At 39.1% G+C, this 19,926-nt stretch overlaps 1 protein-coding gene across 13 annotated transcripts in view; it reads right to left on the minus strand.

Annotated features, from left to right (window-relative positions):
• Nucleotides 1–19,926, minus strand: part of OFD1 (OFD1 centriole and centriolar satellite protein) — a 77,541-nt gene that overhangs the window by 26,673 nt on the left and 30,942 nt on the right. For 8 of the 13 annotated variants that reach the window (XM_040634322.1, XM_040634315.1, XM_040634365.1 and 5 more), the window contains exons 3-6: nt 17,762–17,962; nt 15,193–15,261; nt 15,078–15,105; nt 461–568 (exon numbers count right to left, since the gene is read on the minus strand). In XM_040634322.1, the coding sequence (XP_040490256.1) occupies nt 461–568; nt 15,078–15,105; nt 15,193–15,261; nt 17,762–17,962 (406 nt within the window). Of the gene's footprint in view, nt 1–460; nt 569–15,077; nt 15,106–15,192; nt 15,262–17,761; nt 17,963–19,926 lie in introns of those variants that run through there. The other 5 variants (XM_040634346.1, XM_040634335.1, XM_040634377.1 and 2 more) reach the window with 3 other exon arrangements.

The following is a 19,926-nucleotide window of genomic DNA, read 5'->3' on the forward strand; positions in this document are numbered from 1 at the left end:
GGCTGTTTCCAAGTTGCTCTTCCTCTGGGGACCCCCATTTCCTCAACTATAAACTGAAGTGATACACCACTGACTGACTTCTCTAGTTCTCTGCAATGCAACTCGTCTAGGATTTTCTCACTTAGTGGCTGTAAAATAAAGTTAGATGAGATATAGGGAAGAACTTGCCAGTTAAAAGAGGCTGAATGCAACACACAAGGAAGAACATGGGTCTCTGGATTCCCCCGAGATTTGGAAAGTGCAGCCTTAGCGGTCACCAGGGGAGGGAGCAGTACTGGAGAGTGTTCTGGTCCCTTCCCTCAATGACACCAGAGGAAATGAATACTCCTGCCACCTCTGCCACCTGCAGGCTGCATCCCTCCCAGTCAAGGAACAAGCTCATAATACAGTAAATCAGGTCATTTCCATCATTTGAAGAGAAAACAGCACAATTAAAATTCTGAAAGAAGGCTGCAGTTACCAAGAGAGTCTTTGCTAGGAAATGCTGAACTTGTCTGAGTTTCCATATCACAGCTCGCTTTGGACTGATGATATTCTGCCAATTCTCTTAAAAACTGCATGAGAAAACCTAAAAGACAAAAAGTGTATAATATAGTTTCACTGCACAAATTTCTTTCATTTAACCATTGCTCACTGTTTATATAATCTTGGTTTTAAAACATTATCCTTTTTTTACATTCTGTATCTTTTAAGAATAATTTCTAAGGGAAGGCCTTTGCAAACACGACACAAAACCTAGAAGCAATAAGGATAAATATTTATCAATCCAACAGCATAAAAATCAGAAACCTATATGGCATGAAATGAAGTCAAAAGACAAGTGATACACTGGAAAAAAAATATTTGCAGCAATATGGAAACAGAGGACTAATTTTCATAATATCAAAGAGCTCTTACAATTCAGTAAGAAAAAAATGGAAAAATGGAATGAGACACAGACGAAGACTACACAAAAAAAATTTAAATGTCAAATGTGAACAAAATTACAAATAAATGCAAAATAATACAACAGAGAGACTGTATTTTCCCAGTAAGATTGCTAAGATTAAAAACACAGGCATATGGGACTTCTGCGAAGATGGCAGAGTAGGAAGATTCTAAACTCACCCCCTCCCACGGACATACCTAGGTAACAGCCACAGCAGAGCAACTAGCCCAGAAAACAAACCCAAAGACTAGTAGAACAGACATCCCCCAGTTAGTCGTAGAGAGGAGGCCACACTGGAAGGGGTAGGAGGGGCAGAGACACAGTTGGGAACCAAACTAATCACCAACTGGAGGGACACCACAAGCATGGAGAAGGGAGAAGGGCAGACCCCAGCCACACCCGGCACCCCAGGCAGGGGTGACCTGCACTGGAAAGATGAGTCCCCATATCACTTGGCTTTAAAAACCAGTGAAGCTTAACTGGGAGGTTTAACAATCAGCAGGGCTTCCCTCCAGGTACCTTAATAATCAGTAGGCTTAGCTCTGGGAGAGCTGGAGGGCAATATGAAACAGTGTCCACCCTTAAACAGCCAGCATAACAACCCCACATAGAAACAGCATAGAAGCAGCAGTTTGAAAAGCTCCTGGGGTATGCCTGGAAGGAGATTTACTTATTAATCTTAGAACCTGCACTGGAGGAGCAGAGATCTTCAGGAGACATCTCCAAGAACAAAAGAGCTGTCACGAGCCGTTTCTCCCCACACCCCCAAGTCTAGACAGACAGACACTTCTGGGAACAGCATAAACACCCCCTACCTACCTTACTACCACCACCCAGCTCCCGTGTTCTCCTGTGGATCTGCCCCATCCAACACCCAAGTGGCAGGAGTCCCTCCAAAGCAGCTCCCACCACGATAAACCCCATAAGCAACCACTACAAAGTGACTCCTGCCCCGGAGATAGAAGATAACCACACACACCAGTTCAACTCCAGCCCCAGCAAATGGACTCAGGGCAGACATCTGATCTGTCAGCCCCACCCACCAACCACCTCTCAGAGGGGAACACAAAGAAATAGCCCTGCAGGTCAGGCTCACTTCAGCCCCAGCAAACAGACTGGGGGCAGGCATCTGGTTGGACTGCAGACTCTGCCCACCAACAAAATCCTCCTAAGGGACAAGGCAGGGAAAGCATCCTGCAGATTGGTGAACCACAGCCCCAGGAAACAGGCTAAGAACAGGGATCTGGTCTGACTGCTGACACCACCCAACTACAATCCCATGGCAACTCCAGACTGGCCCTTTAACAGCTAAATGAAACGGAGAAAAGCAATATGCCTGATAAAGAATTCAAAGTAATGGGGGTGCCTGCATGGCTCAGTTGGTTAAGTGTCTGACTCCTGATCTCAGCTCATCTTGATCTCAGGTCATAGATTCAGTCCCTGTGGTTAGGGTCCATGCTGGGCATGGAGCCTACTTAAGCAAACAAACAAACAAAAAGAATTCCAACTAATGGTAATAAAGATACTTGATGGACTTGAGTGGAGGATCTCAGTGAGACCATCATCAAAGAGATAGAAAATACAGAAAAGAACCAATCAGAGATGAAGGACTCAACAACTGAAATTAAAAATACACTAGAAGGAATCAATAGCAGATTAGAGGAGACAGAAGAACGGATCAATGAGCTGGAAGCCAGAGTAATGGAAAGTTACCAAGACAAACACCAAAAAGAAAAAAGAATAATAAATAATAAGAATAGGTTAAGGTAACTCAGCAACACCATCAAGCATAATAACATTTGCATCAGAGGGATCCCAGAAGGAGAAGAGAGAAAAAAGGGGCAAAAAATTATTTGAAGACATAATAGCTGAAAACATCCCTAATCTAGGGAGGGAAAGAGAAATCCAGATCCAGGAGGCACAGAGAGCCCCTAACAAAATCAACTCAAGGAGGTCCGCGCCAAACCACATAATTACAATGGCAAAAAGTAGTGATAGAGAATTTTAAAAGCAGCAAACAGTTATATACAAGGGAACCCCCAAAAGGCTATACGCTGGTTTTTCAGCAGAAATTTTACAGGCCAGAAGAGGGTGGCAGGATATATTCGAAGAGATGAAAGAAAAAAAAAAAAAACCTGCAACCAATCATACTCTACCCAGCAAGGCTATCATTCAGTATAGGAGACATAGGTTCCCAGACAAAAGTTAAAGGAGTTCATTACCACTAAACCAGCCCTACAAGAAATGTCAAAGGGAGTTCCTGAATTTTAGGAAAAGGCCATAATCAGGAGTAAGAAAGTTAGGACAGGAAAAAATTTCACAGTTAAATAATAAAAGTAGATTAATCACTTACAAAACCAGCATGGAGGTTAAAGTACAAAAGCAGTAAAATCAATTATATCTGTAAAAATCAGTCAAGAGATTCACAAAATAAAAGGATGTAAGGTATGACATCATAATAACACAAAATGTATGGGGGGAGAGGAGTAAAAATTTAGTGCTTTTAGAACGGGTTCAAATTTAAGCAACCATCAACTTAATATACACAGATATATACATAAGATGTTAATATGAACCTAAATATAACAAATCAAAAACCAGTGATACGCCAAAAATAAGGAAAAAGGAATCCAAGTATATCACTAAAGAAAGCCAGCAAACTGTGAACATAGAGAGCAAGAAAAGAAAGGAACAGAGAACAAGCACACAACATGTAACAAAATGGCAATAAGTACATACCTACCAATAATCACTTTCAATGTAAATGGACTAAATGCTCCAATCAAAAGACATAGGGTGACTGAATGGACAAAAAAGCAAGACCCATCTACGGGGCGCCTGGGTGGCTCAGCTGCTTAAGTGTCTGACTCGGTTTTGGCTCAGGTCATGATTTCATGGGTCGTGGGATCGAGCCCCGCATCAGGCTCCTCACCCAACAGGGAGTCTGCTTGAAGATTCTCTCCCTCTGCCCATCCCCCCACTTGTATGTGCTCTCTCTTGCTCTCTCTAAATAAATAAATCTTTAAAAAAAGAAAGAAAGAAAAAAGCAAGACCCATCTACATGCTGCCCACAGGAGCATCACTTCAGACCTAAGCATACGTGTAGACCGGAAGTGAAGGAATGAAAACATTTATCACACAAATGGATAAGAAAAGCTGTGGTAGCAGTATGTATATTGGACAAAACAGACTTTAAAACAAAGACTGTAATAAGAGACAAGGGAGGACACTATAGAATCATAAAGGGAACGATCCAATAAGAAGATACAACAATTGTGGGGCACCGTGCTGGCTTAGTTGGTGGAGCATGCAACTCTTGATCTCTGAGTTGTGAGTTCAAGCTCCATGCTGGGTGTAGAGATTACTTAAAAATAAAATCTTAAAAGAAAAAAAAAAGATAGAAAAATGTAAATACTTATGCACCCAACACAGTAGCACCCAAATATATAAAACAGCTAATAACAAACATAATGGAAGTAATTGATTGTAATACAATAATAGTAAGGGAGTTTAACACCCCGCTTACATCAATGGACAGATCATCCAGACAGAAAATCAATAAGGAAACAGTGGCTTTGAAGGACATGCTGGACCAGATGGGGCTAACAGATACATTCAAAAGGTTCCATCTGGGGTGCCTGGGTGGCGCAGTCAGTTGGGCATCTGCCTTCAACTCAGGTCATGATCCCAGGGTCCTGGGAGTGACCCCCTTGTGGGGATCCCTGCTCAGCAGAGAGCCTGCTTCTGCCTCTCCCCCTGCTTGTACACCCTATCTCTCAAATAAATAAAATCTTTAAAAAAAAAAGGTTCCATCTTAAAACAGAATACACATTCTTTTCAAGTGCACAGTAAACATTCTCCAAAACAGATCACGTTAGGTCACAAAACAAGCCTCAAATTCAACAAGACTGAAGTCAGTCATACATCTTTTCCAACCACAACAGTATGCAACTAGAAACCAACCTCAAGAAAAAAATCTGGAAAGAACACAAATACACGAAGGCTAAATATCATGCTACTAAACAATGAATGGGTCAACCAAGAAATCAAAGAGCAAATCAAAAAATACATGGAGACAAAGGAAAATGAAAACACAATGGTCCAAAATCTTCAGGATGCAGCAAAAGCTGTTAAAGAGGCAAGATTTTAACAATGCAGGCTTATACCACAAAGCAAGAAAAATCTCAAATAAATATTGTAACCTTACACCTAAAAGAGCTAGAGAAAGAACAAAGCCTAAAGCCAGAAGGAAAAAAATTAAAAAGATTGGAGCAGAAATAAATGAAATAAAAGACTAAAAAAAAACAAAGAACAGATCAGTGAAACCAGGAGCTGGTTCTCTGAAACGATCAACTAATTGATAAACCTTTAACCAGACTCATAAAAAAGACTCAAATAAATAAAATCAGAAATGAAGGAGGAGAAATAACAACCAACACCACAGAAATGCAAAGGAGTATAAAAAGAATATCAGGGCGCCTGGGTGGCTCAGTCAGTTAAGCATCCAACTCTTGATTTCAGCTCAGGTCATGATCTTGGGGGCATGAGATCGAGCCCTGTGTTGGGCTCTGTGCTCAGTGAGGAGTCTGAGATTCTCTCTCTCCCTCTCTCACTGTTCCTCCCCCTGACTTGAGTGNACACACTCTTTCTAAAATCAAATCTTTTAAAAACATCTTTTTTAAAAATAAGAGAATATCACAAAAAAATTATATGCCAACAAACTGGACAACCAGGAAGAAATGGATCAATTCCTAGAAACATATAACCTTGAAAACTGAATCAGGAAGAAACAGGAAATCTGAATAGACCAATTACTAGCAATGAAAGTGAGTCAGTAATCAAAAACTCCCACCAAAAGAAGTTCAGAACCAGATGGCTTCACAGGTGAATTCTACCAAACATTTAAAGAGGAGTTAATACCTATTATTCTAAAACTATTCCTGGGGCGCCTGGGTGGTTCAGTCGGTTAAGAGTCTGCCTTAGGCTCAGGTCATGATCCTAGGGCCCTGGGATCGGGCCTCTCGTCGGGCTCCCTGCTCAGCGGTGAGCCTGCTTCTCCTTCTCCCTCTGGGCCTTCCCCTGCTGGTGCCCACTTGCTCTTTTTCACATAAATAGAATCTTTAAAAATAAATAAATAAAAATAAAACTACTCCCAAAAACAGAGGGGAAGGAAAGATTCCAAATTCATTCTACAAAGCCAGAATTACAGATACCAAAATCAGATAAAGACACTACCAAAAACAAAACAAAAACCAAACAAACAAAAAGCCCCAAAAAACTACAGGCCAGTATCTCTGATGAACATAGACACAAAAATCCTCAACAAAATATTGGCAAATCTGGGGCGCCGGGGTGGCTCAGTTGTTAGGCGTCTGCCTTCGGCTCAGGGCGTGATCCCGGCGTTATGGGATCGAGTCCCACATCAAGCTCTTGCACTGTGAGCCTGCTTCTTCCTCTCCCACTCCCCCTGCTTGTGTTCCCTCTCTCTCTGTCTCTCTGTCAAATAAATAAATAAAATCTTAAAAAAATATATTGGCAAATCAAATCCAACAATACATTACAAGAATTATTCACCATGATCAAGTGGGATTTATTCCATGGATACAAGTGTGATACAAATATCTGCAAATCAAACAAGGTGATATATCACATTAATAATGGAAAAGATAAAAACCATATGCTCATCTCAATAGATGAAGAAAAAGCATTTAACAATGTACAACATCCACTCATGATAAAAACTCTCAACAAAGTAGGTCTATTTTTTTAAATTAAACCAATGGCATTTACAATTGCCCCAAAAATAAAATACCTAGAAGCAAACTTAATATAGCGGAAAGACCTATACTATGAAATCATAAAACACTGATGAAAGAAACTGAAGATGATATGAACGGAAAGGTATTTCGTGCTCATGGATTGAGAGAACCAGTATTGTTAAAAGGTCCATACTACCCAAAGCAATCTACAGATTCAATGCAATCTCTATCAAAACACCAAAAACATTTTTCACAGAACTAGAATAATACTAAAATTTGTATGGAACCACAAAAGACCCCCAAATAGCCAAAACAACCTTGAGAAAGAAGAACAAAGTGGGAGGTATCACAATCCCAGATTGCAAGATATACCACAAAGCTGTAGTAATCAAAACAGTATGCTACTGGCACAACATCAGACACACAGATCAATGGAACAGAATAGAAGAGTCCAGAAATAAACCCATGCTTATATGGCCAATTAAGTGTGAACACTACAACAACAGTCAATTATGTGTGAACTCCTACAACAAAGGAGGCAAGAATATACAATGGGGAAAAAACAGTCTCTTCAACAAATGATCTTGTGCAAACTGGACAACCACACGCAAAACAATGAAACTGGACTGCTATCTTACACCATACACAAAAATAAACTCAAAATGGATTAAAGTCCTAAATGTGAGACCTGAAACCATAAAATTACTGGAAGAAAACATGGGCAGTAATATCTCTGCCATCAACTGTAGAAACATTTTTCCAGACAGGTCTTCTCAGGCAAAGGAAACGAAAGCAAAACTAAGCCATTAGGACCACACCAAAATAATGAGCTTCTGCACAGCAAAGGAAACCATCAACAAAACAAAAAGGCAACCTACTGAACGGCAGAAAATACTTGCAAATGATATATCCAATAAGGGATTAATATCCCAAAAATAAAGGACTTATACAATTCAACACAATAAAACAATCCAATAAATAAATGGGCAGAGGACCTGAATACACATTTTTCCAAAACCATCCAGATGGCCAACAGACACATGAAAAGAGGCTCAACATCATTCACTATCAAGGAAATGTAAATCAAAGCCACACTGAGAAATCACCTCACGCCTGTTAGAATGGCTAAAATCAACAATGCAAGAAACAAAAGGAACCCTAGTGCACTGTTGGTGGGAATGCAAACTGGTGCAGCCACTGTGGAAAATAGTATGGAGGTTCCTCAAAAAATTAAAAATAGAAATACCACATGATCCAGTAATTCCAGTACTGGGTATTTACCCAAGGCATATGAAAACACTAATTTGAAAAGATATATGCATCCTTATGTTTATTGCAGCATTATTTACAATAGGTGAGATATGGAAACAACTCAAGCGTCTGTCAATAGATGAATGGATAAAGAAGATGGGGTATATATACACACAAGTTATTGGATTCACACATACACTGGAATTATCACACACACACACTGGAATTACCATCCAACCATAAAAAAGAATGAAATCTTGCCATTTGCAATAACATGGGTGGAAGTAGAGGGTATAACGCTAAAGGAAATGTCAGAGAAACTCATGACTTCACTCGCATGTAGACTTTAAGAAATAAATGGAGAAACAAAGGAAAGAGACTCTCAGATACAGAGAACTGATGGTTGCCAGAGAGGAGGTGGGTGGGGAGATGAGTGAAATAGATAAAGGGGATTAAGAGTATACTTGTTGCGTGTTGCAATCAGTACCGAGAAATATATAGAATTGTTGAATCACTACACTGTACACCTGAAACTAATATAACACTGTATTAATTATACTTGAATAAAAAATAACAGTATACGCATGCAATGGAATAATACATAGCAATTAATATGAACAAACCAATGCTAAAATAGTATGAATCAATGTCATAATGCTGAAAGAAGCCATACTCAAAATAAGATATATTGTAGGATTCCATGTATATAAAGTGTAAAAACAGGCATTAATAATCTATGGCGCTATATATCAGAATAGCAGTTAAGATTGGGTAACAGGGAAAGCGTAGTGATTGGGAAGGATACAGGGGGGGCTTCTGGGATACGTTCTATTTCTTATGTGGGAGGTATTTCCTGGGTACATTTATTTTTTGATGGTTTACCAAGCTATATTTATAATACCTGCATTTTGTATTATCCATTTTTATTGAAAAATATGTATATACAACAATGTTCATGATTGCATTGTCCATAATGCTATCAGATTCATCAATTGTAGCATTAAATTAACTGGGGCACAACCATAAAAAAAAAAAAAAAATACAGGAATACCTTAGCGATCCTGTGATTTCGGTTCCAGACCAGTGCAATACAATGAGTATCACAATAAATCAAGTCTAATGAAGGTTTCCCAGCACGTATATAAAAGTAATGTTTCCACTATACCCGAGCCTACTAAGCAATAGCATTATGTCTAAAACAAGCAACATACATATCTTAATTTAAAAATATTGCTAAAAGATACTAGCCATCATTTGAGCTTTCCGCCAGTCATAACCTTGCTGGTGGTAGGTCTTGCCTTGGTGTTGATGGCTGATAACTAACCAGGGTGGCGGCTGGCGGAGGTGGGGTGGCTGTGGCCAACAACAGGACAACAATGAAGCCTGCCACATTGACCCTTCCTTTCATAATTTCTCTGTAGCACATGATTTACTCAAAATAGAACCTCTTTCAGAACTGGAGTCAATCCTCTCAAACCTTGCCACTACGTTTATGTAATAATCTAAATCCTTTGTTGTCATTTCAACAACCTTCAAAGCATCTTCACCAATAGATTCCATCTCAAGAAACCACTTCCTCTGTTCATCCATAAGAAGCAACTCATCCGTTCAAGTTTGATCCTGAGAATGCAGTGATTCAGTCACATCTTCAGGCTCCAATTCTGGTTGTCTTGCTATTTCCACCACATTTGCAGTGACTTCCCCCATTGAACTCTTGAACCTCTCAAAGTCATCCATGAGGGTTGAAGTCAACTTCTTCCAAACAGGGGAATGGGGAAATAGACATGGCTCATTTTGTCAGGGTTAGTGTGTTCTCAAATGCACATGCCCTTTGACCTCATCATTCCACTTCTGTAAGTCTACACTGCTATTATTTCCAGAGGGACACAATGGGTGTACTCTACACACCGACTGCCTCCAATGGCAAAACAATAAAACAATGAAATCTCCACCAATGGGGGTTAAATAACATTCTTTAAGAATAATTAGTCTGAATAGACAGATATATTAGTGAATAAAGCAAATTGCAAAACAGTATAATTATGATCCCATTTATGATTATACGTGTGTTTTAATCACACACACATTCACATTCATAAACGAAATTCTGGTAGGATAAACAAATTATTCATTCAAGGTATCAGTGGAAAAGGAGATCAGAGAATACAGGCAGCAATTTCTACTTTTCTTTCACTTTATACTTTTCTGAATAGTTTGAAGCTTTTTTTTTTTTTTTAAACCATGAGTATAAATTTAGAAGTTTTTAGTTTCTTAAAACAGTTGGAAGGACTTGGCTTCTGCATCAGCCAAGTTAAAGGCCTTTTTGTTTTTTCCCTTTTCTGAAGATTTTAAAATCTACTGTTTCTCACTTCCTCTAATGTGATCTACACCCTGTTCTTTCATATTCATTGCTTGCGATTCCTCTTTGGCTCATCCACTGATCTTCTCTTGACGTTTTTCCCCTAGTCCGGCTGTTCTCTCCTCACACCTTCCTGCTACTGCTATGCTCAGGCATGTCTGCTCTGCCTTTATAGAAAAGGTGGACATATTGCATGCAGAAATTTTCTTTGAGATCCTGCAGTAGATAATCTTTCGAGATGCGCTCCTCCCCCTCACTCATTCTAGGTGAAGAATAGTCACCTTTTCCCAGTTCTGTAGTACTATTCACAGGCCCCTAATTAGTTCACTTCTTCACCCCCCCTTCCCCATATATATACCCCCTCTAAGAAGGAATTCTCTCGTCTCATTTATTCAAGCATTTATTTACAGTGGTATGGACTCATGGGTATTTTATACATTGTATTTCAATTTCTGTGTGATTATGTAACATTTTATATAATCCACTATTTTATTTTGTTGCTCCATTTGTTCTAGCTTTGGCCTTTGGAAGCTCTTTCACAGTGGATTTTTTTTTTTAATTAAGCATTTCCTTTCCTCTGGCACTGTAAAAGACTCCATGCCCATCCTGTACATTCTCTGCCCCAGGCCTGGAATGAGCCATTGTTCCAGGCAGCCTTGGTTCCTATTACTACAGAACGGTATTGGAAACCAAATCTTAGTGTTCCAAACCGGGCACTAGGTTTTTCCATGGCTACTGGGGTGTCATTGCTTCTAGGCCCTCTCAGCCTGCAGAACAAGGAAATTTGTGTTCCACTAACCTGTGTAGATACATATTTATAAATACCTCTATATATCCTCTGCATCTATATTAAGCTAAACCTGAGCTTACTGAGGTCTCCAAAAAATCCATTACCACACGGACCATTCTAGCCTCTTCTCCTTATTGATCTGTGAAATTGAGCTCTAACAGTGAGAAACCCATTTAATTAATTGTTCAGTTCCAGCATACATGCACAATGGTTTCCAAATTGTTAACCAGTACCCCCATGAGAAGTAACTATCACCCCAAATACAGTGCCTATGAACAGTTTCGTTTGCTTTTAGCCTTACAGTCTTCATTTCCAAAGTTGGTCAAGCTCAGCATCTTTTTTTCCCCATCCCCTCCAGTGAGGTTATTCGATGGTTTTATCAGTCTGCAGTCCATCCTGGGATCACCTGACCTCCTAAATTTGCATTTATTAAGGTTCACCCTTTGCACTATAAACCTCTACAGGCTTTGACCAATATCTAGTGCTATATATCCTACCATTACAGTATCATACAAAAAACCTTCACGACCCTAAAAAATTCCCTATGCTTCACCTATTCAACCTCTTACACCCCTTCCCTCCAAATCCCTGGGAACCACCAATCCACTTACCAGCTCTATAGTTTTGTTTTTGTAACTTTTTTTTTTAAGACCTTATTTGAGAGAGAGAGAGAGAGCACAAGCAGAGGGGAGGAGCAGAGGGAGAGGGAGAAACAGACTCCCCACTGAACAGGGAGCCTGATGCAGGGCTCGATCCCCCACGACCCTGATATCATGACCTGAGCCAAAACCAAGAGTCAGACGCTTAACCAACCGCACCACCCAAGCATCCCAGATTTTATTTTTGCATGGATTGACAATTCTTTCCTTTTAGCCAAGTAGTATTCCATTGTCTGGATGTACCACAGCTTGTTTATCCATTCACCTATTCAAAGACGTTTTGGTTGCTCCCAATTTCTGGCAATTATGATAAAGCTGCTACAAACATTTACGTCTGGGTATCTATGTGGACCTAAGTTTTCCAATCAGTTCGGTAAATAACTAGGAGCACCACTGTCACATGGTATAAGACCATGTTTAGCTCTGTGAGAAACTACCCATCTCCCAAAGTAGCTGTACCATTCTGCATTCACACTATCAATGAATGGGAGTTCCTGTTGCTCCACATCCTCACCAACATTTGATGTTGTAAGTAGCCTGGACTTCTGCCATTCTAACAGGGGTACGGGGAGATCTCTTTGTTGTTCTAATTTGCATTGCCCTAATAACAACTGCCACTGAACATCTTTTTGTATGCTTATTTGCCATCTCTAGATCTTCTTTGGTGACACGTCTGTTCAGATCCTTTACCCGTTTGTTAACTAGGTTGTCCCTTTCAGAGTTCTTTGTGTATTTTTAATGCAAGTCTTTTAGGAGATGTGTCCTTTGCAAATATTTTCTACCAGTCTGGGGCTTGTCTTTTCATTCTCAGTGTCTTTCAGAGCAGATATTTTTCATTTTAATAAAGTCTAACTGGTCAATTCTTTTCTTTCATATATGCTTTTAGTGTTCTATCTCATCACCAAACGGAAGGTCACATACATGTTTTAATGTTTTCTTACATAAGTTTTATAGTTTGATATTTAAAATTAGATTTACAGTTTATTCTGATTTAATTCTTATGTAAGGTGTAAGGTCTGTGTCTAGGTTCAGTTTTGTGTATGAGTGTCCAATTGTCCCAGCATCACGTGTGGAAAAGACCATCCTTCCTCCCTTGAACTACCTTCACCCTTTATCAAAAATCAGTTGAGTATACGGTTGACCCTTGAACAACACAGGTTTTATATGGGGATTTTTTCAATCAATATAGGACAGTACTGTAATGTACTTTTTGTTTTGATTCGTAAGGACATGCTCTTCTCTGGCTTACTTTGAGAGTATGGTATATAATACATTTAACACACAAAATATGCGTTGACAGTTTATGTTATCAGTAAGGCTTCCAGTCAACATCAGGCTGTTAGTTTTGGGGGAGTCAACAATTCTACGTGGATTTGGACTGTGCAGCAGCCGTGGTGGGGCTTTCTACCTTTCCACCCCTAACCCCCGTGTTGTTCAAGGGTCAACTGTATTGTATAGACTGATTTCTGGGCTCGCTGTTCTGTCCCACTGATAGATGTAGCTATTCTTTTACCCACCACAGGTAAGGATATTAAGTTCCAGAAAACAAAGAGACAATGTCCAAATTTTCTGCCCTCATCCAAATTCTCTGCACAGCTTTTTTCTTGGCATTATTACCTCTGAAAAGTTAGGGGTGGAAAGGATGAGTAAGTGTAATCTAGGGGGAAAGTACTATGGCCATTCAACAACCCAGCATCCTCGAATACAGACAGAGTTAAGATAAAACTATAGGTCTCTGTTAGGGCAAAAGCAACAGTTAGGCACAAAATATTTTCCTACATGTTTTCTGATGTTCTAAATTTCTTAATTGGAAGCCACAAATTCTTAAAATTATTTCATTTTAACAATAGCTATTTTAGTGTCAGCAAAGAGTTCTACCCAAATTTTGCCATGAGGATGCCTGACGTGTCTGCTATGCATAGTTTTTCTGAATTTCAGAACTTATACTAGAATGCTGGGTGAAGCTGGTAAGAGCTGTTAACCACATGTCTTTCTGAACCAGAAGCATTTAAACAGAGTGTGCAGAGGTGAAAAATTATTTTTAAAGAGGATATGAAATACCTATCATAAGTGGATTATTTCTTAATATCCCTTTAGTCTCCGAGTTTCCTTCTGAAAGAGCAGTACCATAACCACTATTCACGTGTGCCTATTTAAATTTAAGATTCAGTTCTTCAGTTACATCAGCCACACTTCAAATGTTTAATAGCCACACACGGCTAGCAGCCACCATATCAGATAGCACAGACATGGACATCCCCATCATTACAGGAAATTTACATTAGATAGCACCGTCTTGGAATACTGAATGTAGGATCATTTACCATCCTGAAGTTCAGTATGGATGACCTGCTTCGCAAACACTCCAGAATGCCTTGTGATCTGATTTACTCATCCTCTGCTAACATTACTCCCAAGACGCTAGGCAATTAAGTCACAAACTACTGGTTGGCAGAAACTAAGTACTCAAATGTTTGCTGAATGTTAAGTTCTGAATGAATGCCCTACTGGGAATGGTAGCAATACTGGCAACAGACAAAATCCAGGAACACACCAACACAAAAGGGCCACCACATAATGTTACAGATTATTTAAAATAGACCTAAAGGATGTGCATTACAGGCAAATTACCAGCTTAAGTTCATGCTACAAAGTCCATGGTCCGGCATGTTATGGACCCTATGAACGTTTTATCAAGGCCAAGATTAAAGCAATTTATCAGGCTCATATAAACACTTAATAAAAAATATATATGCAACACTTATTACTGACCAGATACTTCATTCTTTAATTAAATATTAATAATCTACTAACTGTACTTGAGGGGGAGATCTAGGCCACCAAGAAACCTAGCCTTAAAATTGTTAGTTTGTGTGGGTGGAAATGTTCCCAACAGTGGGCATCTTTATAAAATGTAGCTTTCACATCATTTCTAGGGTTCTATCAACTTCTGTCTATAGTTTTTTTGAGTATCTAAGAGCAATTAAGAAGAGTGAAATTTGGGGAAGTGAGCTACATTTGCCAAAATAGATGCATAGTTCTGTTTATTTAAAAGGTAAGGTATTGGGGTGCCTGGCTGGCTCAATCAGTGGAGCATGTGACGCCTGATCTTAGGGTCATGAGTTCAAGCTCCATGTTGGGTGTAGAGATTACTTAAATAAAATCTTTTTTTAGAAATTAGATAAAACAGTAAGGTACTGTCACAGCATGGAAACTCAAATTCATATTAAATTCCCTACTCATACCCCTCAAAATTATTACTTTCATAGGTTTACAGGAAAAAGTACACGACAAAAATGTTGCTATTTTCTACAAAGATGAAGGCTCCTACCTTTGTTTTCTTTATCAAATCCTGAAATCTGTTAAAAGAAAATATTTTATCTTTATTCAACTGTTCAGTTACAATTAACAGAACAAAGCAGGTTATAAAAATTAAACAATCCTACCAGTGATTTGTAGAGACTGGATTCAGGGTTGATTTTAATGAGTTGTAAGAGATCTTGCATAGTAAATACCTTAAGGAAAAGAAAAGTGAGACATGTTTTTATATCAATGTATAAATGATAAACTAGGACATTTCTGAAGACTAAGAATCACACTGCAGATTAAAATAGAAAATATTATAATCATGCTAAAAATATAAAATTGAAGCACTTTCTTATACTACCAATAACAAACATATTAAAATCACAAGGATAAACTATTTTTCTTTTTTTTTTTTTAAACTATTTTTCTTGATCACATAATTAACCTCCAAATATTTCACACTGTAAATAATAGGTCTAATATGTCTAAATGGTTAATGCCTATGGATTACAAACACTCAAATAGCTGATGAACCAGTGAATACATGTGTGAATTTCAGGGTCTTTCAACTGCAATAAAGTTTTTAAAGTACTATTGCTTAAAATACAAATAAAGTTTTACTGTCTTTTCCACAATGAATAACTAAAGCATACCTAAAATAGTCTTAAACATTTTGGGTGGCTTTTTTTTTTTTTTAAGATTTTATTTATTTACTTGAGAGAGAAAGAAGGGGGGGAGGGAGGGAGGGGGAGAGGGAGAGAGAGAGAGAGAGAGAGAATGCTCAAGCAAGCAGGGTGAGGGGCAGAGGGATAAGCAGACTCCCCACTCAGCAGGGAGCCCGATGTGGGGGCCCGATCCTGGGACTCCAGCATCATGACCTGAGCCAAAGGCAGATGCCTAACCAACTGAGCTACCCAGGTACCCCTTGGGTGGCTATTCTTAATACATATTTCTACTACAGTACTTATCATTCACTACGTCTACCCTGAGAACATGGATAGGTTTTCAAGTGGTTTTCCTTTACAGAAAATATTCTGCACAGCATTTTAGAGTAGAAACCTTTAAGTATGTGAACTGGATTAACTACTGCTTTAACAACTATGTAATTGACAATTACTCATGCAATAAGCAAAATTGTGAAACATAATTAGAAACTTAGGGGTGCCTGGCTGGCTCAGTCGGTAGAACATGTGACTCTTGATCTTGAGGTCCACCTCACATTGGGCTTAGAGCTTACTTTAAACAAAAAAACAAACAACAACAAAACTGATGGACCAAACAAGAACTCCTAATGTTGATAAGTAAAATTTAGTTGTTAATAAATAAATACAGCATATTTGAATTTTCAAATACTAACACTGTTCTTATTTTCTTAAAACATATGAATATGAAACTTTTAGTCAATTATAGATAAGATAAAGAATAAAAAGAGACAACACCAAGAGTTAAACTATGGACTTTAGGGGTGCCTAGGTGGCTCAGGTGGTTAAGCATCTGCCTTCGGCTCAGGTCATGGTCCCAGGGGCCTGGGATTGAGCCCCGTGTCTGGCTCCCTGCTGAGCAGGGAGTCTGCTTCTCCCCCTGCCCCTCCCCCTGCTCCTGCTCTCTCTTGCTCTCAAATCTTTTAAAAAATAAATAAGCCATGGACTTTAGGTGACAAGATGTGACAATGTAGATTCTATGGCAAAAATATATATAATGCGGGCACCTAGGTGGTTCAGTTGGTTAAGCATCTGACTCTTGATTTTGGCTCAGGTCATGATCCCAGGGTCGTGAGATCGAGTCCTGCTGCGGGCTCTACAATGGGCATGGAGCCTGCTTAAGATGCTCTCTCTTCATCTTTCTGCCTCTCCCTGCCTCCTTAAGAAAATAAATAAGTAAATTAAAAAATCAAGTATATAACAAAACATGTTGCTAGTAGGGGAGGCTATGCATGTGTAGGAGCAGGGAGCATATGGGATATCCTCCTTTCTGCTCAATTTTGCTCTGAACCTCAACTGCTCTAAAAAATTAAGTCTATTAAAAAAAATAGACAAAGTCTGCTGTATCAGCCTTTAAAATAATCAAGTGTGACTGGATTTCTCCACCATTACTGTTAAAGTAATTAGAAAATTGGTAAAAACAGGTGTTTTAGTATTTGAGAATTCCATAGATTTTTAACAACTACTATATCCCTCACTTCTCTTGTGTAATCCTAAGGAACAGAACTATCTGAAGAGACTTGAACACAGTAAGAACACCACATTTTAGAGATCTAGATTTACGGCCCTCATTGATATTTACAAATCATGTGACCTTGAGCAAAGTACTTCACCTCTTCAGAGGCTGGTTCCTCATCTGTAATACAGGTAACACCTGCAGTGTGACTAGTACAGGGACAATCTTACAACAGACATTCAACATAAATGGCAACTGTGAGTCTTAGTAGACTCCACAGAACGGGAGGTCAATTCCAGCTCCAAAACAGTGATTCTACACATCACAATTTTAACCAAAGACTAATCAGGATTCCAAGGAATTGATAACAATAAACAATCAACTTTAGTACTTCTGCTTTGTTACGTGATAGCATATATGAGGTGAATTCGAAGACGAATGGGAAACGGACCTCACTAGCCAAGGACTACTGCGCTATTATGCAGCATTTACTGTTAGCTCAGAAAGAAGCTGTTAATAGAAAATTCAAAAGCAGAAAAGGAAAGACTTTACCTTTTCTTTGGCCAAACCACTTTCCGAAAAGAAAACAGAGAGTGAATACTCGTAGCCACATCTTTGTAAGTGATCGGCCACTAGAGAGTTAGAAGCGCCTATTAAAAGGGCACTCCCCTCCACTGAAATGGACCGGGGCTGCAGTTCTCCGCTCAACACAGGGTGCATCAATTCGTGAATTAGCTGCTTTCGGAGCTGTGTCTAGCTCAAAAAAACAAACAAAAATTAAAAAGAGGGAAAAAATTTTCAGCAGGATTGTTTCACTGGAGATACACAGATTTGTCACATGAATTAGCATCCTTATTTCCAGAATGGTTCTGGATCCATGACCAAAAGTTAGGAACCATTCATTCCCTAGATAACCTTGTGACACAAGTAGCCATGGAATTTTGGAAAAAGAAACTTGCTTTCACCAACTTCCAAGTTAACTTGTGGTCAGCCAGAACGCATGTATGCTCTAACTTCACTTCCACACGAGCCCATCTCAGCAGCTTTTCATCAAGGTATCAAGTGCAGGACACAATTCTGCCCCTTGCTCACCTCTCTGTGGACTATTGAAGGATACGAAAATATTGGGCATATTGATCAAAACAAAACTGGGTTCCCAAAAGGGAAATCACATATGCAAGAGAGAAATCAATAAACCCAAAAATGTATTAAGATGTCCTTTTGCATACAGTATTTACATAAGACACTGAAGTATAATAATTTTCTCACATCTTCTAAGTGAGAAAATTACAGTTCAAAGTGGGTCATTTTCTCAAGGTTGTAACACTAGCATTATTCACCTGGTTTTTAACAAAATTCCCCAAATTACTCAGACTACTGGGTATTTGTTCCAGTCTATTTTGCAGATCATCTGGAAACATACAACTGGGCTGAGCTTAAGAGTGCACTGCCTGGATTCATGGGGTTCAGCAGTAAATGATATCTAATGAATTCATATTAATAGAACAAGCAAGAAACAATGGAGTTCTTGTTATACTTCTATCTTCTATCCTTTAGCTCAAGAGTAGGACAGTATATAATTACCAGTATAGAACAGGCCTTAGTATATGTCTGAAGTCCTACAGTTAAAAAAAAAAAAAAAAAAGAAAGAAAAACGGCATTTATACTGAACAGAATATGCATGTCCTGCCTCATCTAGTACAGTTCAGTAACTGAAATAAAACGAGAGAAATTATAGCATTCTCCACCAGTAAAATTTAGAGGTGATTTAATTAAATTTGTACAACTAAATATATTTAGATCCCACTGAATACAATGACTTATGGTGTCTTGCAAACAAATACTGAAACAGGATAAGATTTAGAGGAGTGATAGAAGCAGAAAGGAAAGTAAGGGTGGGGGGGGGAAGCAAGCAAGCAAAGGACCTTACAGATGAATCCCCAGCTCAACAAATATAAAAAGCAAGCCATCCAGCACTTGCTGGAAGGAATCCCACAACTGGCTGGGGGCTCTCCGGCAGCCAACGTAAAGAGGGAAAACTATTCAGAATTAATGTTCCTAAAATAGAAACAAGTACAATTATTGTGGGTGGAGAGGGGAACTGGGAGAGAAGAGACTTGTACATCCTCAGCACAACTCTCAGAAATTAAGAGTAGACTCAAAATAAGGAAAAAGACTCGATAAACTCCATTTAATAGATACTGGACTTTGTACTTCACCAGACATTCTTTTCAAACACCCAAATAGAAGGTTAATTAGGCCATTAAAAAATTTAATGAATTTTAAAAATTAAAACTCACTCAGGCCATCGTCACTGAATTGAGAAAACAAAAATTAGCTCAGACTTAGTAAGTAAAAATCTGTCCTGCCACTGGCAAAGCTGGAGTAACAGAACTGAACAGCCAGCGGCACAAAGGAAATATTTCTCTATAAGATACACATTTGTAAAGTGAACAAAGCTGGCACAATCCTGATACCAAACCCAAACAAAGACAGCTTAAGAAGGATAAGGATACATCAGTGGGGGGAGGAGTTAAGATGGCTGAGGAGTAGGAGACACCTTTTTCAGCCGGTCCCCCGAGTCGAGCTGGATAGGTACCAGACCAGCCTAAACAACCACGGAACCAGCCTGAGACGCAGGAAGATGCATCTGGATCTCTACAAATGAACATCTCCAGCGCTGAGTATTGAGGTACGAAGCGGGGAGCCATGAAACC

Source organism: Ursus maritimus (assembly GCF_017311325.1).
Source record: "Ursus maritimus isolate PB19 chromosome X unlocalized genomic scaffold, ASM1731132v1 scaffold_X1, whole genome shotgun sequence".
Classification (NCBI taxonomy): domain Eukaryota; kingdom Metazoa; phylum Chordata; class Mammalia; order Carnivora; family Ursidae; genus Ursus; species Ursus maritimus.